The 26,279-nt window shown below is 37.9% G+C and overlaps 1 protein-coding gene across 2 annotated transcripts in view; it reads right to left on the bottom strand.

The window, feature by feature from the left end:
- NUP160 (nucleoporin 160) overlaps window positions 1-26,279 on the bottom strand; it is a 44,631-nt gene that overhangs the window by 12,171 nt on the left and 6,181 nt on the right. For both annotated transcript variants that reach the window (XM_023741834.1, XM_004387720.3), the window contains 24 exons: window positions 25,905-26,127; window positions 23,959-24,037; window positions 23,301-23,415; window positions 22,336-22,494; window positions 20,814-20,891; window positions 19,707-19,804; window positions 17,882-17,966; window positions 16,188-16,256; window positions 15,623-15,706; window positions 14,975-15,145; window positions 14,120-14,219; window positions 13,451-13,616; window positions 12,841-12,968; window positions 12,576-12,736; window positions 10,722-10,855; window positions 9,702-9,772; window positions 8,580-8,739; window positions 7,878-7,947; window positions 7,197-7,295; window positions 6,347-6,466; window positions 4,542-4,637; window positions 4,123-4,217; window positions 3,931-4,027; window positions 3,738-3,843 (listed from right to left, as the gene is read on the bottom strand). In XM_023741834.1, the coding sequence (XP_023597602.1) occupies window positions 3,738-3,843; window positions 3,931-4,027; window positions 4,123-4,217; window positions 4,542-4,637; window positions 6,347-6,466; window positions 7,197-7,295; window positions 7,878-7,947; window positions 8,580-8,739; window positions 9,702-9,772; window positions 10,722-10,855; window positions 12,576-12,736; window positions 12,841-12,968; window positions 13,451-13,616; window positions 14,120-14,219; window positions 14,975-15,145; window positions 15,623-15,706; window positions 16,188-16,256; window positions 17,882-17,966; window positions 19,707-19,804; window positions 20,814-20,891; window positions 22,336-22,494; window positions 23,301-23,415; window positions 23,959-24,037; window positions 25,905-26,127 (2,764 nt within the window). The remainder of the gene's footprint in view (window positions 1-3,737; window positions 3,844-3,930; window positions 4,028-4,122; window positions 4,218-4,541; window positions 4,638-6,346; window positions 6,467-7,196; window positions 7,296-7,877; window positions 7,948-8,579; window positions 8,740-9,701; window positions 9,773-10,721; window positions 10,856-12,575; window positions 12,737-12,840; window positions 12,969-13,450; window positions 13,617-14,119; window positions 14,220-14,974; window positions 15,146-15,622; window positions 15,707-16,187; window positions 16,257-17,881; window positions 17,967-19,706; window positions 19,805-20,813; window positions 20,892-22,335; window positions 22,495-23,300; window positions 23,416-23,958; window positions 24,038-25,904; window positions 26,128-26,279) is intronic.

The raw sequence follows: 26,279 nt of genomic DNA on the forward strand, positions 1-26,279 counted from the left end.
GGCACCATCTAGTTCTTCTGGTTTCAGGCTGATGAAGTCTCTGGTTTATGTGGCCCTTTCTGTCTTTTGGGCTAATACTTTCCTTGTGTCTTTGGTGTTCTTCATTCTTCTTTACTCCAGGTAGGCTGGGACAAATTGATGCATCTTAAATGGTGCTCGCTAGCTTTTAAGACCCTAGACACCACTTTCCAAAGTGGGATGCAGAACCTTTTTTTAATAAACTTTGTTATGCCAATTGACCTAGATGTTCCCTGAAACCAGTCCCCAGACCCCAGCCCCTGCTACTCTGTCCAGGAGAAACGAAGTCTTGATACATGCTACAATATGGATGGAGCTTGAAGACATTATGCTGAGCGAAGTAAGTCAGTTACAAAGGACAAATATTGTATGACCTCACTTCTATAAAAAGACAAGAAAAGGAAAATGAATAGAGACCAAAGTTTATTAGTGGCTACCAGGGGTGAGAGGAAGTGGGGAAAGGGGGCTTAACAGTGATGGAAAAATCACATAATTAAGGGTAGGGTTGCACAGTCAATTATTGTAATTGCTGTCAATAAGTTGCACACCTGTAAAAAGTTGAGTTGGCAAAAGTTGTGTGATTTATTTACAACAATAGCAACAACAACAAAATAAAGTGTAGCTGTTGAGGTTGCTTACGTACAGCCAAACACCTCATGGGATTTGGTTCCTTGGTTTGGAGGTTTAAGGTCATGATTTCATGGGACATCCCAGTTAACTGGCCTAATAACGTGTTTAGTGCTTCTGTTCTACATCCTAGTTTGTTGCATAATGCCTGGGGTCTTATAAGCTTGTAAGCAACCATCCAAGGCACGACAATTGGTCTCTACTCTCCCGGAGCAACAAAGGAAGAAGAAGAGTCAGGAATAGGGGGAGGATATGGAATGTGTGGCTAACTGCCTCCACGAACAACTGCCTCCCCCGAGACCAGAAGAACTGGATGGTGCCCAGCTACCATTACTGAACATTTTGATCAAAGACTCTATCTATAGAAGAATCCTGATCAAAAAGAGGAAAATACAGAACAGAATTCCAAATTCTAAAGGACTCCAGACTTTCTGGATCCATGGAAGCTGGATGAACCCCTAAAACCATTACCCTGAGATAATCTTTAAACTTTAACCAAAAATACGCCCTGAAGTCTTCTGAAAACCAAACAGTAGTTTAGCTTAACTAGTAAAGAATATCTGCCTTGAGCATTATGCTCTTTTAAGAATTATCTTTATGGGATCAAAGTGACAAGAGCAATTTGAAAGATTAGGTAGGTACCTTAGGTGGCAATGAGTTTATGTTAATGGGGGAGGAACAATTCACAAAAGGAGGTTGAGAATGGTTGCACAACTTGAAGAATGTAATCAATGTCACTGAAATATACATGTAGAAACAGTTGAACTGGTATACGTTTTGATGTGTATATTCTCAACAGTAACAAAAACAGTAAAACATAGCTTCTTATTTTTATCATATGTAAGCTGTGTAAGATGAACGAGATCACTGAAAAATACAATGTTTTGGGGCTGCATGGGATTCATGAAACTAGCATTTAAAAATTCTTTCTGTTTTCAAATAAAACAACTTATTTTTCATTCTAACAAATATTTTCTAAGCCCTCACAATCTGTAAGACATTGTGTTAGAACAGCCTTGCTCCTGAAAGACCTGAACATTAGCTAAAACTGGTCCCAATCAGGTTGATGTAATGGATATTATTAGTGTGAATACAAACAAATGAGAGCTCTTTAATAGTTTATATTTCCCTTCCTGTATAATTGAAGGGAAACCCTGGTGGCGTAGTGGTTAAGTGCTATGCCCGCTAACCAAAAGGTTGGCAGTTCGAACCCACCAGGCATGCCTTGGAAACTCTATGGTGCAGTTCTACTCTGTCCTCTAGGGTTACGATGAGTCAGAATCGACTTGACGGCAACGGGTTTGGTGTTTTTGTTTTTGGTATGATTTAAGAGAATGATATGCTAACATGTTTTAAAATTAGGGATATCAAGAACATGCCTACAAATTATCCCCATCAATTCTTTGTAAGGAAAATCAGCAAGAAACCTAATGAAAAATTATCCGAGTGAAATGGTACAAAAATCTCTAAGTTTCAGGGGGGAACTACAATGGTATAGTGTCAAATATGACTTTAAAACAGACTTGGGATATTTCATATCCTTTTGTTTTTAGCTGTTCTGATAAAGACATCATTAGTCACCATACAAATTCCAAATCAAAGTACATTCTACAAAAATGACTGACTTGTACTTTTCAAAAATACCAGTGTCACTAAAGACAAGGTATGGCTAAAAGAAGTGTCCCAGATGAAAGAAGACCAAGGAGACATGCCAACTGAATGCAATGTGTGATTCTGGATCGGGGGATGAGGCAGTACAGGGGGAATGTGCTAATAAAACAGTGTAAAAAACCATTGTGACAACTGGCAAAATTTGAATATGAACAGCACATTAGATAATACACTGTAACATTTCAATTTAATCCCTTAGTTAATTTCCTTAATTCCATACTACCTAGGAGAATGTCTTTAGGAGATGTGTGCTGAGGTATTAAGAGTCAGGATGTTTGCAACTTACTTTCAAGAGGATCAGGATAAATGAGTAAGAAGCAAGTAAGTAGAGAGAGAGGAGAGCAGAAGGGAGAGAGGAAGAAAAAGATAAGAAAATGATGTAGCAAAATATTAATTGGTGAATTTGGGTGAAGGGTACAGAAGTGTTCTTTGCTGTATTCTTTCAACCGTTCTGTAGACTTGAAATTTTTAACAATAAAAGTTGAAAAAAACTTCATTTGCCGCCAGGTTATCATTTGAAAAATTCTAAATGTAAAACTTATTCCTTTCCTTAAGGATTCTGCATGAAAGTGAAGGTATGGGACATATCACCCATAGCTAATAAAGAATAACATCTATTATACTGAGGCAGCACAAGCATATTTAAGCACTCAGAATTTTGCTCAAAGAACTGAAATAAGGAACGGAAGAGGCCAATGGTAAAATGATCCACAAACAACCACAGGAATTCAACGTGCCTCTAGTGAAAAAGGAGCCCTGGTGGCGCAGTGGTTAAAGAGTTTGGCTGCTAACTAAAGGGTCGGCAGTTTGAATCCACCAGTCACTCCCTGGAAACCCTTTGGGGCAATTCTACTCTGTCCTATAGGGTCTCTATGAGTTGGAATTGACTCAAAAGTAGAGAATTTGGTTGTTTTTTTTCTAGTGAAAAAGCTAAAGTTCCTTTGACAGTTGGACAGAAGATGCACATAGAAAGCCGTCTCATGGGAAATGCCTCTTTTGTTGTTCTGTTTTCGACTCATAGCGACCCCATGTGACAGAGCAGAACTGCCTCATAGGGTTTTCTTGGCTGTAATCTTTATGGAAGCAGATTGCCAGATCTCTCTCCCATGGAGCTGCTGGGTGAGTATGAACTGCCAACCTTTTGGCTAGCAGCGGAGTGCTTAACTATTTGTGCCACCAGGGCCCCTGTGGAAACGCCTCTAGAATGGGAGTAAGTCTGCCTATCGTCAAGGCCAACAGGTAATCTTCAAAAGGGTGAAGCTAATCTGGTACTTAAACATAACTTCCCCTAATGCTGGTAAAGAATATTCACCCAGTGGTAAGAATATAATAAAGTTTACATAAGTCAAACACACAGTACTTTCATAAACTATGATTAAATTAATAGGGTGCCTCCAACAAAAATTGCTTCAATAGCTCACCCTTTCGGTAGTTGTGGCGATAAATGTGAAAGGCATATAGAAGCTCATAGTAATTGTGAGTCATAAGATCCACAGCTCTAGCTCGTGATTCAATTATTCCCACAACCTAAGGGGAAGCAATCAGATATCAAAGTTAGTAGCAATTTGGCAACCACCACAGTTTTTTCCAGTTACAGTGGATAAAGAAAATTACCTCATTATGCAAATTCACATAGGGAAACTCTACAAGATCCTGAAGCTGTGAACGTTCACAAAGAACTACCACAAGCTGCCGTAAACAATCTAACTGCCTAGAAAGAGAGAAAAGAACGGGTTGGTAAATCATCTTACTGGGTGACACAGGGCTAGTAAATTGCCTTCTTTAAAAGAGACTATGTGAGGTTACCTGCTGGAATCAGGAATTTGGGTTAAGGCCTCATATGCTTGGCTGTTGTGACCCATATCCAAATGATGTTTGAAAATGCATGTCCTTAAAGTAGCCTGAGTATCAATTTGGGGAAAAAAGAGCAACACAAATCAAAACACCACTTCTGTGCAGGGACGGATTACCCAGTAAGCAAGGTACGAATAGGCTTAATTGTGCTTACTCACTAATCTGTAGTGCACAATTTCACCTGTTTTTCACCCTATCAAAGATGTAGTGAAACCTATGTGAAATTGTGCACTACAGATTAGTAAGTAAACACAATTAAGCCCATGTGTACCTTGCTTACTGTAAGCCAGGGTGTACCATGCTTAGTGGTTAATTCGCCCCTGTTGTGACAAACCTCCAGGAAAACAACAACTAAATTCGTTAGTTCTTACCTGACTTTTCCAGTCATCCCCTGCTTCCGTTATTGCTGATGTAGCCAACTGAATAACCAGTTCAGGCAAACCAACGACATCTAAAAGACGCAAAACCTAAGGAAAAATAGAGAAAATTTCCACTAAAATTACTATGGCAGTGCACATCAAATTAACTGATTTAATTTTAAATTAATTAGAAAGATAATTAGGTAAATAAAGATTAAATCAAAGGTGCTGATAACAAATAGGATTATTTAGTTAATATTTACGTTTTTCCTTTAGATTCTACTGTTATAGACAGGTTTATTGCAAAACCTTTCTGTTTGTTTTCCCAAATATTACCACTGGAATAATACAGCTAAGATATAGGTACATTTAGATTGCTAGGTTGGAACAGAGACAGGTAAAGTTAAGAGATAATCCTAACATCTTTTCTACAAAACTTTTACAAGAACCAATAATCAGTTAATGAATAATTACACAGGGATTAAATATAAGGCTTTTAGTTAACCCTTTTCCCTTTGTCAGGTGTTATAAAGTAATGAAATAGCCACCAAACATATGAATGTGTCTATGTCCTTATATATACACGCATTCAGTAAGAAAGTAGGAGTCCAAAAAATGCTCTTTGATGTACTGAAGGCCTACTATGTACCAGGCATGACTCTATATAGGTATTAGCTATATTTACCCTCACAACAATCAAATGAGGATTTTATAGATGAAGACTCTGAGGTACAGAGAAGTACAGTGACTTTCTCAAGGTCACATACTTGGGAGAGCTGGGATTCAAATCCTTGTCCTAACTCCAGAGCCTATACTCTTTCCCCTGAATGACATGGTTTTCAAGATAATCTCGTAACAAGGTGAACATTCCCTAGTCTATACCTTGATCGGCTTTAGTTTTATTCACGGCATTTGTCATTACCTGACATTATATATTTATTTGTCTAGCCTCTTTCCTACCTGAACTGCAAGCACCATGAGGACAGGGAATTGGTCTTTTTGTTCACAGCTGTATCCTCAGTGCCTGAATCAGTGCCTAGTACACAGTAGGCTCTCAAAAAATATTTGTTGAATGAAGAAACAAATACAATTTCATGTCACAACACCAATCTACTAATTTTCTAGATCACGGATGAACTTAAAGACAGTAAATAACACCGTAGCCTGATAAAAACCTTGAAGAGAATACCCTAAACGTCTGGCACAATCAATTTCTAACATAAAACAGTGATCTTCAGATTCTGACTATCCACTCTATTAACGTTTGTGCACAATCCTCTAAACGTATGTACATGTATTTATATTACAGGCATGTACTTCTATGTATAGCAATGTACTCAGAATATAACCTTGTAAAGGATGAGGTAAAGATAAAATAGTTATTTTCTTTATTAACAGTACAAAAAACCTTTTTGTTCTAGATGCTAAGTTTTTGTGTTATTTTGAATTTCATACTTTTTACTGAAGAATAACACACATTTAGAAATAGGCACAAATCATGAGTACACAACTGACTGAATGTTTAAAAGTAAACATATGCATGTAACCACCACATTAAGAATTACAATATTATCAGCAGCCCAAATCCCCCTTGTGACTCCTTCTAGTCACTACTGACCAAACAAACAACTCTTTTGACTTCCAGGAACATAGATAAGTTCTGTTTGTTTTAACATCATGCAATCAGAAAAATTCAGCATGTATGCTTTTATGTCTGCCTTTTTTTGCTTATCATCATGTTTATAAGATTGATCTATGTTACTACATGTAGTAATCGTTCGTTTCACTGCTGTGTAAGAAGGGCCAAACGATGGTACCTTATCATAATACTGCATCCTGGGGGTGGACACAATCTCCCCATCCTCTGAGCGGATCAAGCGATCCAAGAATTCCTCTTTACCCACTTCAGATGCTGCCTGGCAGAAACATTCCAGAGCCTGGAGTAATAGAAGAACACTAAGTGACCTATAATGGATTTCTTCAATTCTAGGTGCTATAAATCAGGGATTCGTGCACTAAGGAAGCAAAAACTAAACAAAATTATTTAAGACAGTCTACTACGTTCATAATTTCTGCCATATCTACACTCTGTTATTTAATATTTTTCTGTAATTTATCTCTTTTAAAACTTAAATTCTATTAATTAAAAAGTAAACTTCAATAAGATGGACTGATGATGGATAGATATGTAATAAAACAACTGTAGTTATATGTTAACAATCATAGAATTTGAGTGGTTGGTATAATTGTTCATTATAAAATTTTTTGTTCTGAAAATTTACATAACACAATGTCAGGGAAAAAATAAAAAATGTAAGCTACCATAATGGGAAAAAAGGCAGCATAAACAAACAAAAAAATCCAGATAAACAATGAAAACAATGTAATTAACTAATAAATGTAATTTACAAAAATGTATCCCTGAAAACACTTGCATGGGGATAGGAGGGTTTTAATGTTTCTTCTTCATATTGTCCTGTGTCCTAAGCCACAAAGCACATGAAACAAAGCAGTCCTCTTGTTTACATCATGCCCTTTGTTGGCACTAGTACAGTCTTTATTATTCTTATTAGAGGATTCTTTGACTCTCATACTCTCCAACCCAGTCAGACGGAACTAAGGGTCCTCCTTTGCACTGAAGTTTATAATCATTCAAATACAGTTTACCTTCTGTCCCTCTCCTGTAACCAGGTAACATCGTCCCAGCATAAATCGACAGGAACCAACATTGACTTGACACCAGGGATGTAGCAGTTGAATATAATCCTTAAAGGCATAAAAGGAGTGTTCTGATTAGAAAGGAGATATTCATTTTTAAGTCATTCTTTACAGAGGGAGAAAAATAGTGTTCAATTAACACAAAGTTTGATTTCTTGACATCACCTAGAGATTAAACTGCAATCCTGTACATCTATTCTTATAACAGGTTAGACATCTTAAGAAAGCAAATAGGAACCCAGGACTCTGCCCCAGCCCCCCCTCCCCACCCCAATTAATCTTCATCTCAGCAATTTTCCAACTTTTGATACTTACTGGTTTAATGACTAAATTCCAGTAAGAGTTTCTATGAAGGCAATGGTGGTTATGTTCGTATTACCCAAAAAAAACCAAGTAACAGAAGTAGTGGAAAAAAAAGATACTCAGAAAAAAATTATGTTTTGAATGCTACTGTGAAGAAATAAGTAAAGAAAATCTCTCTGGGGTCTTGGGACAGTCAATTTAGATTATTGTGGCTCCTCACCTATAATAGACCATCACCAGCCTGACTACAATGCAGTTAACATTACAAAACAAAAAATTCAGAAATCCCATATTTCACAAGCACCCGAGATATTCAACAAAACTCACCTGCAATTGTACATACTGACAATTTCCCATCAAACATTCTAGAAAGAGACAACTGGGATTGCTAGGCCATCTAGTCAATAGATAAGGAGATTTTTGGTAAACTTACAAACATTTGGACATCAAACTCAGAAAAATCCACAAAATAGCTTAAAAAAAAAAGGAAGGTAAAGAGAAGATAGCAGAGCACGTGTTCTTTCCACATCACTATGGAACATGAATTCAAGAGACAAATATGGCGGAGAAAGTATATACTAGGAGCCTAGTCACCTAGCTTGGAACTCAGTTAACTATGGGCTAACGCATGTGTTTCATCCCTGGTGGTCATCTCCATTTCTAGCTGGTATACTGCGGACACATGCTATTGGTGCCAATGGATAGACACCCAGCTCCTAACACAGCGCCTGGCATACAGAGCCATTCAAATATTCAATAAATATTTGCTGAATGAATGAATAATGCCTTAAAAGGATCTAGGTATTGAATATATATGTGTGCACCAATAAAATCTGGCTCACCTCCTGAGCAAAAAAGCAAAATAAAATAAAAATTGGGAACATAATTGAAAATAAAGAATATTACTATCTCTTGTTAGAGGGGGTAGGACCCAACCTCATTAAAAGCCTTCATTACATAGACAGAATAAGAGCTTTAGGCTATTTATATAGAAGAAAACTTTCAACTGACTTTTAAGTAAAAGGATACAAAAGCTGCAAGAAATAATTGGTAATTGCAGTAACCATCTCAGGCCAATTCATCCCAGTGTGGCTCAGAGGTGCCTTCGGTTGAGAGAAGAGATGAGCTATAATGTGTTTTCTTGCAACTTCTTGGAAGAATAACTCCACAATTGTCTGAGGGCTAGATACTTAAAAAGAAGAAGTTATGACAATTACAAGCTTGTAATAATAACATCCATTTTCAATTAAGGCCATACCAATTCACTGTGTCTACAACAAACAGCATTCATTATTTCAGAACATAAAATGCACCATGAGCGTAATCAATGGCAACATAAACAAAAGCATTTTTAAACTGTGAAGTACTATACAAATACAATTAAAGTCACTCATGTCAACACTGTAGTCATTTCTTTCCACTGATCTCACTACACCTGAGTGCCTTTGCTAGAACGTCTTTACAATAAATCAGATAGATATAAGTACTAAGATTTCAGCTTTCATACCAAGACAATACAAAAGAAGTCCTTTAGAATAATGGCTCACAATGTTTTCAAGCATGAGGGCTCCTTTTGAATATTGGTTGACTAAGAAAAGGCAAGATCACAAAAGCTACTATGAACCAAGTAAATTTTTAAAATGATTTTGTATAATTAATCACTAGCACATCAATATATATTAGAAAAGCAGCTGTACTAATGTGCATATATATGTGCACCAAACCAAAACTAAACCTACTGTCACTGAGTCGATTTTGACTTACAGCGACCCTATAGGACAGAGTAGAACTGCTCCATAGGGTTTCAAAGGCAGTAATCTTTATGGAAACAGACTGCCATATCTTTCTTACATGGAGCAGCTGGTGGGTTTGAACTGCTGACCTTTCAGTTAGGAGCCAAGCACTTAACCACTGCGCCACCAGGGCTCCATATATATGCGCAACACCCTTAATTTATGCCTGATCTGGGCCTGCAGCTTCATGGACCCCTTGCCATAAGCAAAGGTCTCAGGCCACAGGCTACTTACACTCACCAAGTGAAAACAAACACACCAGCCAATCTTTCTACAGCAAAGGTGGCAAAGGACCATTCTAATGAATATGCAACAGATTCCAAATTTAAATCAAATGCACACACATCCCCGTACTTACCAAATTTATTTGCCATTAAAGCACTAGAGTCAGTTAGTTCTAGTACTGATAAGTGCTGGAGATTAGATTCCCTGTGGGGAAGGGAAAAAGGCAGCTTAGCAAATTCTCACATGCGAACATTACTTCAACAAGTTATTCTATTGTGAATATGCTCGATTTAATTCATAAAGTGCACAGAAAAGCTCCATTGAAAGCACAAAGAGAACTGGAAAGCATGAAGCATGTCATGATTTAGATTTTTTCCCACTGCATCACTCAGTGATCTTTCAATAAGGAGCCAAGGCAGAAATTTCTCTTAGACTTCCCCGGAAAAACTTGACCTTGCAAAAGTAAAGAGGATGGTTTATCTTACTGAAAATGTAAATTTTGTAACTACTGGATTTTCTTTCTTCCTTTGGTTACAACGAATCTCAGTCTATCTTTAACACCTTTAATAACCCAGCGCAGCATCTTTGTGTATAGTCTTTCCCTGTGGCCTTACCTTGTTATTTTGCCTTCAAAAGGATTTATCTGTACATTTAAAATCAACCTCAATTTCTCTATATATATATTCATTCTTTTTATTTTTTGTAATACAATTGATTTTATTATTTTTTAAATATTTTATTGTGTTTTTGGTGAAAGTTTACACAGCAAGTTAGGTTCCCATTTGACAATTTCCACAGAAACTGTTCCCTGATATTAATTACATTTTTCACAATGTGTCAACATTCTCTTTGTGTTCTAGTTGTTCCATTTCCAGTACTCTAGTTTCCCTGCCCCCTTATCTTCTCATCTTTGCTTTACAGTAAATGTTGACCTTTAGGTCTCATACAAATGGTTTTTAAGTAGAGCATCCGTCTTATGGGTCTCTATTCATTCTTATAAGTTGCCTTCAACCTCTAGAAAATGGAGTATCTTAAAGGGAAACAATATTATAGCATAACACTTTTTGTTTTAAAAAAAAAATTATTTTAAGATAATAAAAAAATAATTAAACTCACAATTTATTTTTAAAACAGTTTAAATAACGAAACTCACAGTGTGTCAACTGGAACATCAGTAGCTAAGCACTGACTTCCCCACTTAATGAGATGATAAGATAAGAGCAGGGGAGCTGTTCGATGTAGTAGGTCTTGCTGAGCTTGAAAGAGCTGACCAGCTCCCAAAATCACCTACACATGGAGGGTGGGATGGGGAAGATGATAAACAAAAGCAATTGGTAATACTAACTATTAAGGTTCAGATGGGGGTAAAATAACAAAGGCAGTTGCAAAGGACAGATTATTACAAAAGTAACACACCCATTATATTTTGGGATAGCAAGTGTCAAAATATCCTCCCAAATATTTAACAGTCCAAAGATAATCACAAACAGCTCACCAAGTAATGGGAGATAATGGTAGAAAAAAGAAATAAAAAAACAACCAAGAACAACAGCAAAGACCTTAATTTTCATTAAATCTGTGCATTTAGAATTGAAGATGAGGAATAGGGAAATCTAAGTCCTCTTTTACGCTGCTGGGTAAAGATTAGGTATAACCTTTACAGGTAAATTTGACACTACTACCAAAACTCTTAGAAATGTGCATATTTTGTGATCAATCAATTCTAGTTCTTAGAATTTATCCTAAAGATATAATCAAAGATGTGCATAAACCTATAGCTATGAGGGAAAAACTGGCAGTAACCTGGATGGCCCCAAAGGGGATTTGTTGGATAAATTATAATTGTACTAGGTAACTATTAAAAAAAATGTTGTAGAAGAATACTTAATGACAAGGGAAAATGCTGACGATATCTGTAAAGTGGAAGTATTAAAAAAACCCACATTACAAAACAATTCTCTGTGGCATATTCTAATTTTGAAAAAAACTATTTGTATAGAGAAAAAGGGTATATATCAAAACACAAATAGTGGTTATCACCGGGTGGCAGATTATAGATGAATTTTTAATTTTCTTTTTGCTTACATATATTTTATAAAGGTTCTACAATGAACATCTAATACTTCTGTATCTAGAAAAAAATACTAACATTGTTAGTTTAAAAATTTTTTTTGAAGAAAGATTAAAAAGAGCTTAGTAAGGGCTAGGTGCCCTTACTAAGGGTAAGGTTCCTTTGTCTCCTTGGTGGTCCTAAACAATCTTCCTAAATGTTTTTCCTTCTTTTTACCTGAAATTCTACCATTGGCAATGTATTTAAAAAGTCAAAATACCCCTGGGAGCCCCAAAAGTTTTTTAGTTATTTACACATTAGCATGAATCGGTTTAATCAGATTGCTTCCTTGCCAGGCCTGGATGAAATTACCAACTGTGAGACAAATTGGGCTTCTGACTGTGGGCTGAAAAGTAATTTCTGAACACGGAGCATTCAGTAGAGCAGGGGACTAGGACTGCGTGACGACAACAAGAGACTGGCAGCATAAGAAGAATAGAATGGAAAAAGAAGCACAGAAAGAGTTGGGAGAACCCCAAACTTTGCAATCTCAAAATTGTACCCAGGGTAAGCTCTGTGTAGAAAAAATGGAAGAGAAGTTCTTTTTCCTCCTCTTTCTCTCTCCTCCACACTAAGTGGTAACCTTGCTATCACACCCAAAGTAGTAGTATAGCTTTAGGGAACCAATCTGGGAAATCTTTCCACCACTCTACATGCAAAGGTAAACAGTGAAACAATCTGCTTCATATATGTTCTTAATCTGTAATTTTAGGTTACAAAGTTCACTCATTCTTAATTTAACCAGTATTTACAGAGCAGTACTAAGGGCCAAGCATGGGGGACAGAGCAGTAAGCAAAGACAAAAGTCTCTGTGCTCACAGAGCTGATATTCTGCAACGTGCCTTTAGGTCCAAACTAGATTTTAGACTTCGTAAGTTTTCCTCAAGTAGTACTTACTGTATCTCCTAGCCTCAATAACAGCTGCTGTAAGATCAAAAGGTCTCTGCAGATCAGGAAGCGAGTACTGGCAATTTTACACACACCCCTGCACACAATGTGCCCTGCTGTGCCGCTACCGTAGAGCTGGGAAAGGTTCATGCGAATATTCAAAGGTTGAGCTGTAATAAGAAAAAAACAAACAAAACAACAACAACAAAAAAGAGTTAAATGTATCACTGCTGACTCTAAATCAAAGAGGCCCATTTGTTGTTTTGTCATTTACCTGGATTGAATCCTTTTTCCATTTCTACTTCTGTCTCATAATCCATTTCCCGTATAAGAAGTCCAATGGCATGGATTGGGTTCCTAATCTCTTGCAGTTTACTACAAATATCCTCCATCACGTTTTCTCTATAAGTACAATTAGAAAACTCCTATTACAACTGAGAATACATAAGACGTGCTCTATGTGTCCTGAAAGCTAGACGCTCTGTGAAACAGGAAAACCAGCCACATAATAAAGGAGCTATATTTTAAAAAGCTGAGATAAACACTCTGGGGGCATACAAGATACTTTTACTGCACGTAACAAATTTCCCCTCAATTTTTCAGAAATAACAAACAAAATGAATGTGAGAAAAACAATTTTACTTTTAGAATTTATAGCCCAGTTTATAGTTAGTAGCTGGACCGTGTTTTCCGAGTCTGTTTCCAGACCTGAAGTCATGTGCTAGATCTTCTGTTTAAAAGCTGAAACATCTACTTAGAATCCTGGCAGCTCACTTTAAGCCCTTCTTTGAAACATAATTGAATATACATTGACAACCTGATGTTGGCACCAAAAATTGCTGAATTTCCATTAGGAAATGCACTTTACCCTAAATTCTCCTTACATATCAATAGTGATCATATCTTCCAGAATCTGTTCTGCTGCCTTTTCTGGAGACTGTAGGTTATAACAACTCATTTCCATCATAACTGACATATCCATAGTTATTGACTCTCCAATCAGCCGAAGGCATTTTATAAGACATATGACATCCCGAGCAACGTCCACATCTGAGTAAGAGAAAGTGAACATTCAGGTTGCAAGCCAATGAAGATCTACTGATAAATACGTCACTAGAATAAATTATTAATAATTAAATGCCAAGGGATCTATCTGTGCTCTCAGAGATGCTTGGGTCTCTTCAGCTTTCCTTGAAATATCTACAGTGTGGTAAACTGACCAGAAAAGGTCAGAGTGGCAATCAATGCTTTTTTTAAATAATACTTTATTGTGTTTTTGGTTGGGGCTTACATGGCAAATTAGGTTCACATTTAACAATTAGTACACAAATTGTTCAGTGACATTGTGGCATTTTTCACAATGTATCGACATTCTCATTCATCCATTCTGGATGTTTCATTTCTAGTCATCTGGTTTCCGTGTCCCCTTACCCTTTCATCTCTGCTTTAGAGTAACGGTTGATTGGCAATCACAGTTTTTTGCATCCACTTGAAACAAAGCAAAGGGTTTATGTAGGAAGGGAATTAAATGTGGGTATAACAATTACTATTACCATCAGATATGGCTGTCTCATCCTCTGTCAAAAGGTTCTCATCAGGCAGGAGATACAAATGATCCACCAAGGAAGAGGGCACAAGGAAAGACAAGTATCCCTAGAAATACAGATTTGCCAGTCACATTTTTTTCCAGTTAATTTTTAAAGGCATAAAATAATTAGAGATGGGAATCTTATCACGAGGAAATATCAGACAAACCCAAATCGAGGGACACTCTACTGAACAGGTCTGTAGTCTTCAAAAAATGTCAATGTCATGAAAGACAAGAAAGGCTGACAATGGTTTGAGATTAAGGTAAAGAAACATGACAATGAAATACATACACGATCTTGGACTGGATCCTGGAGCAGGAAGAAAACTTTCGGGCACAATTGGCAAAAGCTGAATAGACACAGTATAATATTTTATCAATATAAACTGCCTGAGTTTTAAATTGTTCTGTGGTTATATAAGAGCATACCCTTGTTCTTAGATGCATGTTGAGATATTTAAGGGTAATGGGGCATTATGTCTACAACTCTTAGATGATTAGGAAGAAAAATATATGTACAGATGAAGGAAAAGCAAATGTAAAACGTTAGCCAACGGTGAATCTGGGTGCAGGGTATGCAGAAGTTCTTCGGGTATTTTTACGTCTTACCTTAAATCTGATGTTATTTCAGTTAAGAAGTAAAGTAAAAGGCAAAATAGATAAATAATAATGCTGAACACTAACTACAAATGAACTATAATTTTAGAAAAAAATATAATACAAAGTCCTCCAGGCTAACTATAACATATAACAGACCAACATTCTGAAGGATCCACTGAACTGTCTAAAGGAGTTCTGTGTGCTTCAGGAGCTCCCTCACCTTTTTCAGCAGGCACACCATGCTTGTGTGCGGATTCAAAAGTAAGGCAAGAGGACGAGAGAGGGCTTCTTGATACTGAAGACAACAGGCATAGAACTTGCACCAGAATTCCTGCTGTAAATTTCGAAACTCCTCCTGAGAGAATTCATACTCTGTCACATTTCCTTGGAGCTAGCAAAAAAAGGAAAGAAAAGAAAAAGAAACTAAACTCTTGATACCATTCATGATCTTTCTCTCCAAAGAACAAAACTGTCCAATATTACAGTGAAATCTGTGAAAGCTGGAAGCTGTGTAAGGTGGCAACCTATCAAAGGAAAACAAATATTTTCCACTAAAACGAGCAACAGAAAAGTAGTAAGACTGCACGCTGTCAAATGCAGAGAACTTTCAAGGCCCGGAAAAACAAGGCAGTTCAGTGAGTTCCACCCCTCTCAGGTTTCACCGTATTTTACTAAGCTATAAACGAATATTCCTTATGCATTACATTTCATAGACTATACAAATACAGAGCTACTTTTTAATTAAAAAGTTTAAACATTTATATTTCTTACTAACACAGTCAAGTGAACAATCCAGACAATCTCTCAGCACTACTCTGCCCTATATCAAGATGAAAAAATTATCACCATTTCTGCACTCAAATCTCACCTCACTTTCAACAGCTAAAGTAACTTCTTTCTTTAGTTCACTCCAGGAAAGATCCAAATTTCTCTCAGTTCCTCGGCAGAAAATCTAATATTAAAAGAGACATTTCAGAATATTATACAATAACCAAAATGGAAATACTCCAGTTCAGAAGGCACTGAGGCACTGTGAAACTCTACTACAGAGACTGGGCATGCCCGGAATACACATTTACCCTTAACACTGTGCAAATAACCTCTGTAAGTGAAATAGCAATTTTGAAATCGTTTCTATAGATTGCAGTAAGCTACAGAAATCTATAAGTCTGAAAGAAATATAACAGGGTACATTTAGATGATTAAAAAAAGCAAAAGTAAGCAAAACTGCTATTGCTCAGTGAGAAGATATAAGATTATGTCAAATATGCACATCCTAAGATTGGCACCTTCAGTATGGCACATATATTCATATCGCAAAAACACGTTCAGTATTTAATATATGTATAACAAAAAATTTGTAGTTAATGTTAATTTTACAGTAATAAAATATCAAATCGTCTTCAATAAACCTTGAATATTTTCTTGCTGACCTGTAAAGCTTTACATAAAGCTGCATTTATGAATCGTCCTGGCATAAAAAGACTCTGCAAATACACCTCCTGTTAGAACATTAAAACAAAAATTAATATCATTCTCAAAAGGATAAAATTTGGATACACTGGAAGGAAGAATTCAACATATTAACACCAAAGTCTGAGTTTCTACCATATAAGCATGGAAATTTTATCCTTCCTCATTTAAGCAATAACAAGCAGTTGTGCAGTTATATTTTCAGACTGAAAGAAAAGATTGCAATGTCTTTGAGTGAGCCAAGTGAACTATACTGAAAAAGGTGTGCTTCTCATGGAAATCTTCACTAGGCTCCACTAGAAAATAAGGCTTGTCAAATGTCCATCTTAAATGAAGGAGAATCTAGCTTACTTGTTATGAGGTAATACACATCGGTAAGAGAACAATTAAACTAAGCTGGTTTCTACGTTGCCCACAAAAGTACTCATTTATGGCTCACACAATAAAAGAAAAGGAACCAATAAGAGGTATCATATGTAAAAAAAAAATTGCAATAATCTCTCACAAGTGGTGACATGGAGAAAATTAAACAGAAAATTTCACATTACCTAATCATTCTGACTTAGTCTCATGAACCAGATTTGCTAGTAAGTAGCAAACATCACGGACCTTCATTCAAGTTTCCTTCCTTCTAAACTGAGATGGTGGTAAATGATATGAGAAGAGTAAGGGTTTTAATAATCAGCACATGATTTTGGCTTTCAGATAAATGCCAGCTGCCAATAGCTGTTAATTATAACAATCAATAACCACCACCAATAAACTCTTGGAATTAAAAATTTAGCAATATTCAATTTCAGATAATTAAAGTAGGGTTTCCAATCCTGCAAAGTCATTGTTTCAGACCCAGAGCCTATAATCTTTAGTCTCATTTAACACTAAGGCAACCACTGACAGCTTTTTCTTCCATTTACCTGAGAGTGTATCACAAAAACGGGAAGATTGGCCTGTTTTGCTCTCAATGCATTACTTTTTAAAATTATTTTCTTCGTAGCACATATCTCTAACAGAAATTATCTAATTTCTGGTTTATGAGTGTCTACCAATATGGCTGGTATAGTGGGCACCTATTGTTTGTGTCTGCCCAAAATCTATTTCCCCTTCTTTTACTAACAAACCCCATATTTTTCTTTGGGGAATCATCCCTCCACCACCCACACTCAACGGACTTCATCATTTTCTGCAACAGCAAGGCCCCGACTGGACATGTGTTTCATGCAGGCCAGACACTCTATTCTTTACATTCTGAGTGACTGTGTCAGGAATTGGCACAGGACTCAAGCCAGGCCGGTAAGTGCCAATTCCAGGACTGGGGACAGAGGTGCGTTCTCTTTCCTGGGGGGGTTGCAGGGTTCACAGAATGCAAGCTCACTCAGGTAGGGAGCCTGCCTGAGAATAAACCCAACAAGGAAAAAAGAAGAGAGAGGAAGGAGAGAGACCAAGCCCTGAAAGCCTGTGCCAGCCATACCTGAAGCCAGGTAACAACTGAATTTCTCAGCTGCATAGGCCAATACATTCTTTTTAGCTTAGGTCAGTTTAAAGTGGGTTTCTGTCATTTGCAGCTGGAAGAGTTCTGACTAGTACAAGTGGCTCTTCTCAAACTAATGACCAGGGTAGATTACAAAAAGACCTGACTCCACTTTGCATTGCTTACTCTGGGGTCTTGATCATCCCTGATGATGACCTCTTCCTCTGGTAGAGGCTGCATAAAAACTGGGTTCCACTGACCTGCAACATTACTACAGAGAAAAAAGCCCATCAGTCCACATAAAAATGGTCAATAGAAATGAAGCTTACTCTTAGCAGTCTGGTTTTATGGAAGTGCTCTCACCAGCATCTTCCTGAAATTAAAACTCTAAACACAAATCTACAAGTAGCTAACTTTTATTCTGCATTTACTATTTGCTAGACATCATGCTAAGGGAACTTTTAGACTTTATCCATATCTGCCTTATGATAAGTTTCTGAGAGACATAACATTACCCCCATTTTGCAAGATGTGGAAACTGAGGCTTAAGGTAGCTCACGGTAAATTGCAGAACCAGGATTCAAGCTGTAAGCCTGTGCATTTTACCACTGTGCTCAAATGCCACCTAGAAGGTGTGGCTTAGGGTCAGTCTGGGGGCAACCACTCCTAGAAATGCATGCTAGAATTTAGGGTTTTGAGGGACTCCCTAAGGTTCAATTAGTTTAGTGGTCCTCAAATGGTGTTCCAGTGAATCCTCGCCAGGTTATCTCAGAGGTTACACAAGTGTTTGATTCAAAGTAGTCTTTAAAAGGTATTTTTAACCATTAAAAAATTTTAACAGCATGTAATTAAAAATACTGTATACCACGTATATCTAAAATTATAGATTATCAACACTTTAAATGGTTACAATTTCATGCTCATAAAATACTAATTTTATGTTAGACTTATAGAATTACAATGTACATAATTCCATGAACGTTGTATCTTTCTTTAAAAAAGGGTTTCCTGTTTTTAAAAAAAAGTTTGAGAAGCACTATACTTGTCCATTCTATTTTTCATCTTATGGATGAGAAAACTGAGAACCCAAAGGGGCTGCCATTTTTCCACAAGTTGTGGTGTCAGGAATGGACTTCACTTAAAAGCAAAGAAAACTCCCAGATTAGAAATATTTTAATCTCTCTCTCCCAAAATATGGAAGCAGCAGCCAAGAAATCAAACGACATACTGCATTGGGCAAACCTGCTGCAAAAGACATCTTAAAAGTGTTGAAAAGCAAAGATGTTACTTTGAGGACTAAGGTGTGCCTGACCCAAGCCATGGTATTCTCAATTGCCTCATATGCATGTGAAAACTGGACAATCAATACAGAAGACTGAAGAAAAATTGCTATATTTGAATTATGATGTTGGAGAAGAATACTGAATATACCATGGACTGCCAGAAGAACAAACAAATCTGTCTTAAAAGAAATACAGCCAGAATGCTCCACAGAAGTGAGGATGGTGAGGCTTTGTTTCACACACTTTGGACATGTTATCAGGAGGGACCAGTCCCTGGAGAAGGACATCGTGCTTGGTAAAGTAGAGGGTCAGTGAAAAAGAGGAGGACCCTCAATGGGATGGATTGACACAGTGGCTGCAACAATGGGCTCAAACCCAGCAACATCTGTGAGGATGGCACAGGACCAGGCAGTGTTTCGTTCTATTGTATATAGGGTTGCTATGAGTCGAAACCAACTTGATAGCATCTAACAACAACACAACAAAACATGGTATATTCTTTATCTCATTCCAACTCTAAGAATCCTCATTTTCTCCTGGAACCAAAAGATAAAAAATAATGCAAAAGGCAAGAGAAGGTGCTTCAGAAAACAGTAACAACAGGCAAACTCAGGGTTCAATTCTTCAAATAGACCACCTTTGACTTTGGTTTTACATAACAAGCTCTCGTCTTCTTGTCATGAAATTGTTTAGGGTGAGAGGGAATGAAAAAGTTAAGTGACTCATACTGTTCAAAGTTGATGTATTTCACAACTGTCTGGTTCTCAGCATCATGCCACAGGGCCCAGATATCCGTGGAGGTTAAGGCAAAGTCAACCAGTGTCTCCTAGGAGGAAATGTGAAAAAAAAAGTCATCCCTCAGTATCCAGGACCCTAGCAGATACCAAAATCCTCATCCATGGATGCTCAAGTGCTGCCTTATATAAACTGGTGTAGTATTTGCATATAACCTATGCACATCCTCCTATATACTTTAAATCATCTCCAGATTACTTATGATATTTAATACAATGTAAACGCTATGTAAATAGTTGTTAATGCTTACACTTAACACTTAATGCTTTCTCAGTCTTTGCAAGCACTTTATCATGAACCAGAGACCATTTCTGCTGTTGTAGGGGCAGCACTAACACTTCCACAAATTTCAGCTTCTGCTTTATTGTGTGAATGCTCCATTTGCTCTTACCGATCTTACGGCCCACTTCAGCAAGCCACGTGCCACTTTTCAAGAAATCTAAGGTTTTTATTTTCTTGACCAGAGACAGCACTTAAACTCCCTCTTAGCCTTTCAGGGATTGCTTTGACCACGTAACTGCTTTTTAGGAGGTATTTTTTCACAGAAACAAAGGGTACACAAACACAAGTAGCAAACTAACGAGACACCAGATGAACAATGCTCAAACAAGGAGTGCTGGAGAGAGCTTGAGGACAGGTGAAATGGTGGGAGACTACAGCAGGGTATGCCTACACATCATTTCATTTGTGTGGATTCAGTGTAGTGCTTGGTGTGCAGCAAATTCAAGGTTTCCTCTTTGGAACTTTCTTTTTTTCTTTCCTAATATTTTTGATCCTCGGTTGGTGGAATCCGCGGATGTGGAACCTGTGGATATGGAGGATCGACTATTTTCTGGTGACTTAAATTTGTATGAGGGGACAAGTAAAATACATAAAAAAAAAACATGGCAGCACATCAAACTGGTACAATCCAAATGAAATTTTGTTTGCCTACTTCATGAAATACTGCAGCTTTAGACTTCTATCCCATTACAACACTGTGGGGCTAGCCAGTACTTCATTCTTACACTTGTTTGACATGTAAACGATGATAAACCTACCTGAGAAGTGAACAGTGAGGAAATGTGATCCAGACTATACCGGTTATTTTCAGTGGTCACCAACTGGAAAATGCAGAACTGTTTAAAACACGAGATTTTAATTTATTACTTGAAATAATCAACATGCTGCTTTTCTAAGCAAAGGTTATTAACATTCAGAAACCAATTTTTATATTTTTAAGTTTATATATCCTAACACCGTTCCAGAGATAAAACATACACACAGTATAAACCAGGGCTTCAAATGGTTAGAGCTCTGGCTGAGAATTTGCATTTCTGCCCCAGAGATACTGAACCAGAATCTACATTTTAACAAGATCCTCAGGTGTTTCTTTATCTGGGGTAGAAAGGGAAATTCTCAGCAGGGGGTCAAACCAGAACCAACTGGTTTGAGGCCCTGATACAAATCAACACTAGTCAGCAAATCTTTAAGAATAAAACCCTGTAATTCATGTTTAGTATTAACTCTGCTGTGAGAACAAAAAGTTTCACACTCTGAAACATTTGATGTGTAATATTATAATTAACTTTTTTGGTAAAGAAAATTCACTACAGACTAATAGTGACAATGACACTATCCTTATAAAGTAAGAAACTGTCCACAAGGAAGCAGTATTGAATGACCTAGCATGGAGAGTCACTCTGAGCTGACTGAGTGGAACGTATGTGCAAGGCGTCCCAGCATGCGAGTCAGACAAGCAGGTGATCACGACAGCCACGCACAGGGTGGAACGACCTGGTATGAGAAATCAAGAGCCCAAGGAGGTGAGAAGAGTACCCACATTTGGGGGTGGCCTGGCTTGGGGTGTCAGAGCATGAGCAGGGTGAGAGGGCTTCCACCTGCAGGGAAGCCCTGGCTTAGGGTGGAAACACAACAGGGTGAGGAGGGCATCCGTATGGGGTAGCAGCCCAGGTGGGGAATGAGAGCTCAAGCAGAGCGAAGGGGACAAACCCTACCTCACTGGAATTATTTTAGGATCAACTGGGTGATACAAGTAAAGTGTGTAAGCTCAGAGTAAGCACATGCCAAGTGTTTGCTATTAATAATGGACATAAAGTGCCTGGCACAGTGCCAAACACACAATACCCAACGAGTGACTCTTTATTATAGGATTATACCATTACATTACATTCTGACACCTCATAAACATACAACAGCAGGTGTTTGGATGATGAGCAAAATTATTTCTAAAAATTAAGTTCCCCCAACACCTATAACACCTACATCCCTTTCAGTAACTATTTCTTACCCAGACGTCCAACCTGGCTCTTTACTGTTTAGTTTTGGTTAATTTTCCTTTCACATTCCTTTAAACTCTCTCCTCCCTTTCGTCCTGGCCCTCCTTCAAGATCCTCTAATTCACATATTAGCACAAAACCCACCATCATCACCTGGGAAACAACTTAAAATGTGAAACATCCAGGCTGGTGCAAAGAGCTTAAACAGACTCAGTGAGTCTACAGCTACTTCCCCGCAAAGCACGTTCAGAGAAACTTGATACATGTCTTATTTGTTTCCTACCTGTCCGTGTTTCGGAGCATGCATGTATACCCCCAGGTAGAGTCCCAAGGACGGGGAGTAAGCAAGCCGCAATTTGTGTCCAGTCCCAGCAGCGAGCCGCAGGTCTTTATTCACAGGGACGTACTCCAGCATGTCGGCCACCATCAGGCACATTTGGTCCTGCCCAAGATAAGAGTTAATAAGTGGCATCAAAGGAAATACAGGTTAAAAAAACAGACTCCCTCCCCTTATTAAGGATGCACATCCATTCTATCCCAGCATGCTTAGAGTTTATCTATGAAGGTCCTACAGGAGTTGTTTTTTCAAGGGTAAATGAAAAATATCTCTTCAGTCTGAAAGATAAAATCACCAGCTGTTTTGTTTATCAAGAATCTTGAAAACAAATTTATCAACTTGCATTTTAAAAAACATGTTTGTTCCTGTGGTTTACCTATCAGCCAAAGATTAGATAGGCCCATAAAACAAACCAAGACTAAATAGACACACCAGCCCAGGGGCAAGGACGAGAAGGCAGGAGGGGACAGGAAAGCTGGTAATGGGGAACCCAAGGTTGAGAAGGGGAGAGGGTTGACATGTTGTGGGGTTGGCAACCAACGTCACAAAAGAATATGTATTAATTGTTTAATGGGAAACTAGTTTGCTCTGTAAACCTTCCTTTAAATTACAATAAAAAAAAAACCCCGACAAAAAAAAAAAACACGTTTGTTCTTCTTGATCAAAAGGCATACTCACTGTACTACTCTTTCAACTTTCCTGTAGGTTTTGTAATTTTCAAAATAAAAGGACAAAAAGCTGGGGAGGAAATGTATGAAAAATAAAGCTAAATGAAAATGTCTGAACTGGAAAAGACCTGTAATTTCCAAACCTATTGATCTGATAATCAGAGAAGCAGCAAGATTTGTTTAAATTTTCTCACAATTCACAATCCTATTTTAACTTACAGTAACTCTAAATGTAGCATGTACCTTGAAAGACCACATTCGTAGTTTATGATCCTGACACAGAGCAAAGATGAAGGCATCATGCTCAACACAATGAACAGCAAGACTGAGGGGTCGATCTGAAGGCCCTTGGTCACCCCTAAAAACATAAAGTCGAAAGTTTTAGAATTTAACTATTGCAGATAATCTGATCATCAGAATTTGCATTCAAGAGATATAATTACGAATGTACAATCAACAAAAGGAGCAAGAGTTTATATGTTGGTCTAAGAGAATTACATTTTTATTTGATTTATGAACTGGTGTAATAAATTTTAAAAAGTTCTATGTAACAATGGAATACTGCTCCTCTTTGAATCATTTTATTCTAACCATCAAAAACATCCTACTTCTAATAATTTCACACAAAATTGGATTTGGTAAGTCTTGGCAGAGGACTGAACCGGATAGTGTGAGAATAGAAAGAATAGGCCAGAGTTTCTACTGTTAAGGTGTCCGATCACAGATGAAGTGGACCCTGGAAATGGCTTTCCTCAGGTGAAATGTGTTATGTAGATGCCTCTCCTTTCCAGGATATTGTTTTATCTGCCTTGGAGTGAGACTGGAGCCAACAATAGGAGCTGACCAGTGCAAAAAGGTTAAATTCTTGGGCCCTTGGATTTACCTGCTAGACACCACTCACCTGATAGCTGTTGGCATCCAGCCTATAAGTAATCGTTGCATTACTGAACTCTGTTTCAGTTCCACAACTGACACCATCCCTACAAGATTGAAAACAGGTCAATGATACCCAAGGAACCTCTTGGTCATACTTAGAGAAACCCAAAGGCAACAATGATGCAACCATAAACAAGGTCTTTGTAAGTGACAGGCTTCTACATTTCTATACTAACAAAGTTTTAGAATGTATCTTTCCTATATATAGCACATCTAAAATATTTTGAATCATTACTGGATCAATATTAATGTACTTTTACGCTCCTAGGGGAAATTTCTGCCATTAAAAGACAGTAACCCACATTACCACTCAATAGAATTACTTCATTATTTCCAAAAGAATCACTGGGTATCTTTCACTGTAGACACAGCAATGAAGAAAATAAAGAAAAAAGCTCCTGTCCTCATAGAACTTATATTCCAGTGGGGGCAGAGGGGAAGCAGAAAACGAAAGAAGCCAAACCTGTTGCTGTTGAGTTGATTCCAACTCACAGTGAGCCTCTAGGACAGATTAGAACTGCCCCATAGGGTTTCCAAGGAGTGGCTGGTAGATCTGAACCACTGACCTTTTGGTTAGCAGCCAAGCTCTTAACCACTGCGCCACCATGGCTTCAGTAACTTAAGTAAAATGATAATAAGTGGAGAAAAATAAAACAGGGAAGGGCATAGAGAATGCAGGTGGTGATGGGGAGAAAAGGGTTGCAACTCTGAGAAAGGTAGTCAGGCCTCAGTGAGCAGGTGACACTGAGTAAAGACCTAAGGGAATTGAGAGAGTGAGCCAAGCAGGTAGCTGGGGAAAGACTACCCGAGGAGACGGCCCTGAAGTAGGAGTGTGCCTGGCAAGTTCAACGAATTACAAGAAGGCCAAGCGGCTGGTGCAGACAAGGAGAGAATCCGATGAGGTTAGAGAGGCAGCAGCGGGGCACTGGATGTCAATGTAAGGACTGTGGTTTTACTGAGCAAGATGAGAAGTTACCAGAGAGTTTTCAGTAGTAGAATGACATGATCCAACTTATGTTTTAAATGCATCACTGTGGCTGAGAAGTTTCTAAAGAAAGGTAAGGGCAGGCCTGGGAGATAATTTAATCAACCAATCATCTCATATCATGCAAAATCTAGACGAATAAGGAATGCCAAAGAATTGACATCTTGAATTATGGTGTTGGAAAGAATACTGAATACACCACGGACTGCCAAAAGAACGAATAAATCTGTCTTGGAAGAAGTATAGCCAGAAGTCTCCTTATAAGCAAGGATGGCGAGACTACGTCTCACATACTTTGGACATGTTACCAGGAAGGATCAGTTCCTGGAGAAGGACATCACGTCTGGTAAAGTAGAAGGTCAGTGTAAAAAAAAGACCCTCAATGAGATGGATTGATACAGTGGCTGCAACAAGGGGCTTAAGTATAACTACGATAGTGAGGATGGCCCAGGACCAGGCCGTGTTTCATTCTGTTATACACAGGGTCGCTACGAGTTGGAAGTGACTCAACAACACTTAACAACAACAATGGAATAATGCAGGCAAGAGATAGTGGTAATTTGGAGCAGGGTATCAGCAGTTGAACTCCCTTGTTTCAATTATTTTAATTACACTACCACAATCTGAGGGTAGACAGCTAGTCAACTAACTCATCTCTACTGCAAGACTTAGAATAGGCTGCCCTGTATTTATTTATCTGTTCTCCCGCACTCCAATATGCTTTACTGGCCTCATCACTGTATAAACTCTCATCCTTAGGAAAAAAAAGCATTAGGGACGCACTAGGCCAGCCATAATGCTTGACTATTTCAGACATAGTGCAGAAGCAATTCCTGCATTGGATGATAGGGCTGGACTTCTAAGGTCTGTTTTCACACCAACACTCTTTGATTAAAGTTAAATCCACGCTCAGTTCCAGTTCTTACCAGGTAAGTCATGAGGAGGTAGTTTAAGAACAAAGATTCCCCCAGAAGCAGACGGTAGAGCAAACAGAGCCTCCCCATCACTGCTAAGCCAGGCTGCTGAGGTGGAAGAATTAGGGGACAGTCCAGGTACAGTTGGAATTAACTGATAGTTGCAAGGATCTCTGAAATCAACCCTTCCAATGTCGGTGAATATTGACTGCATCTGACTTTCAGTTACCAACTCCTGTGGAGTAAGTAAAAAGAAACACCTGTTAAATCAAAATAACTCAAGTTCTGCTAGGTTCCTCTCAATTGCTACAAAAGCTTTGAAAGTAAAAAACATAAAGCTTGAAAAGAAAGCTGTTCTTTAAAATGAACATTTTTTTCTTCAGTTTA

The sequence above is a fragment of the Trichechus manatus genome, unplaced genomic scaffold (assembly GCF_000243295.1).
Source record: "Trichechus manatus latirostris isolate Lorelei unplaced genomic scaffold, TriManLat1.0 scaffold00191, whole genome shotgun sequence".
Lineage (NCBI taxonomy): Eukaryota > Metazoa > Chordata > Mammalia > Sirenia > Trichechidae > Trichechus > Trichechus manatus.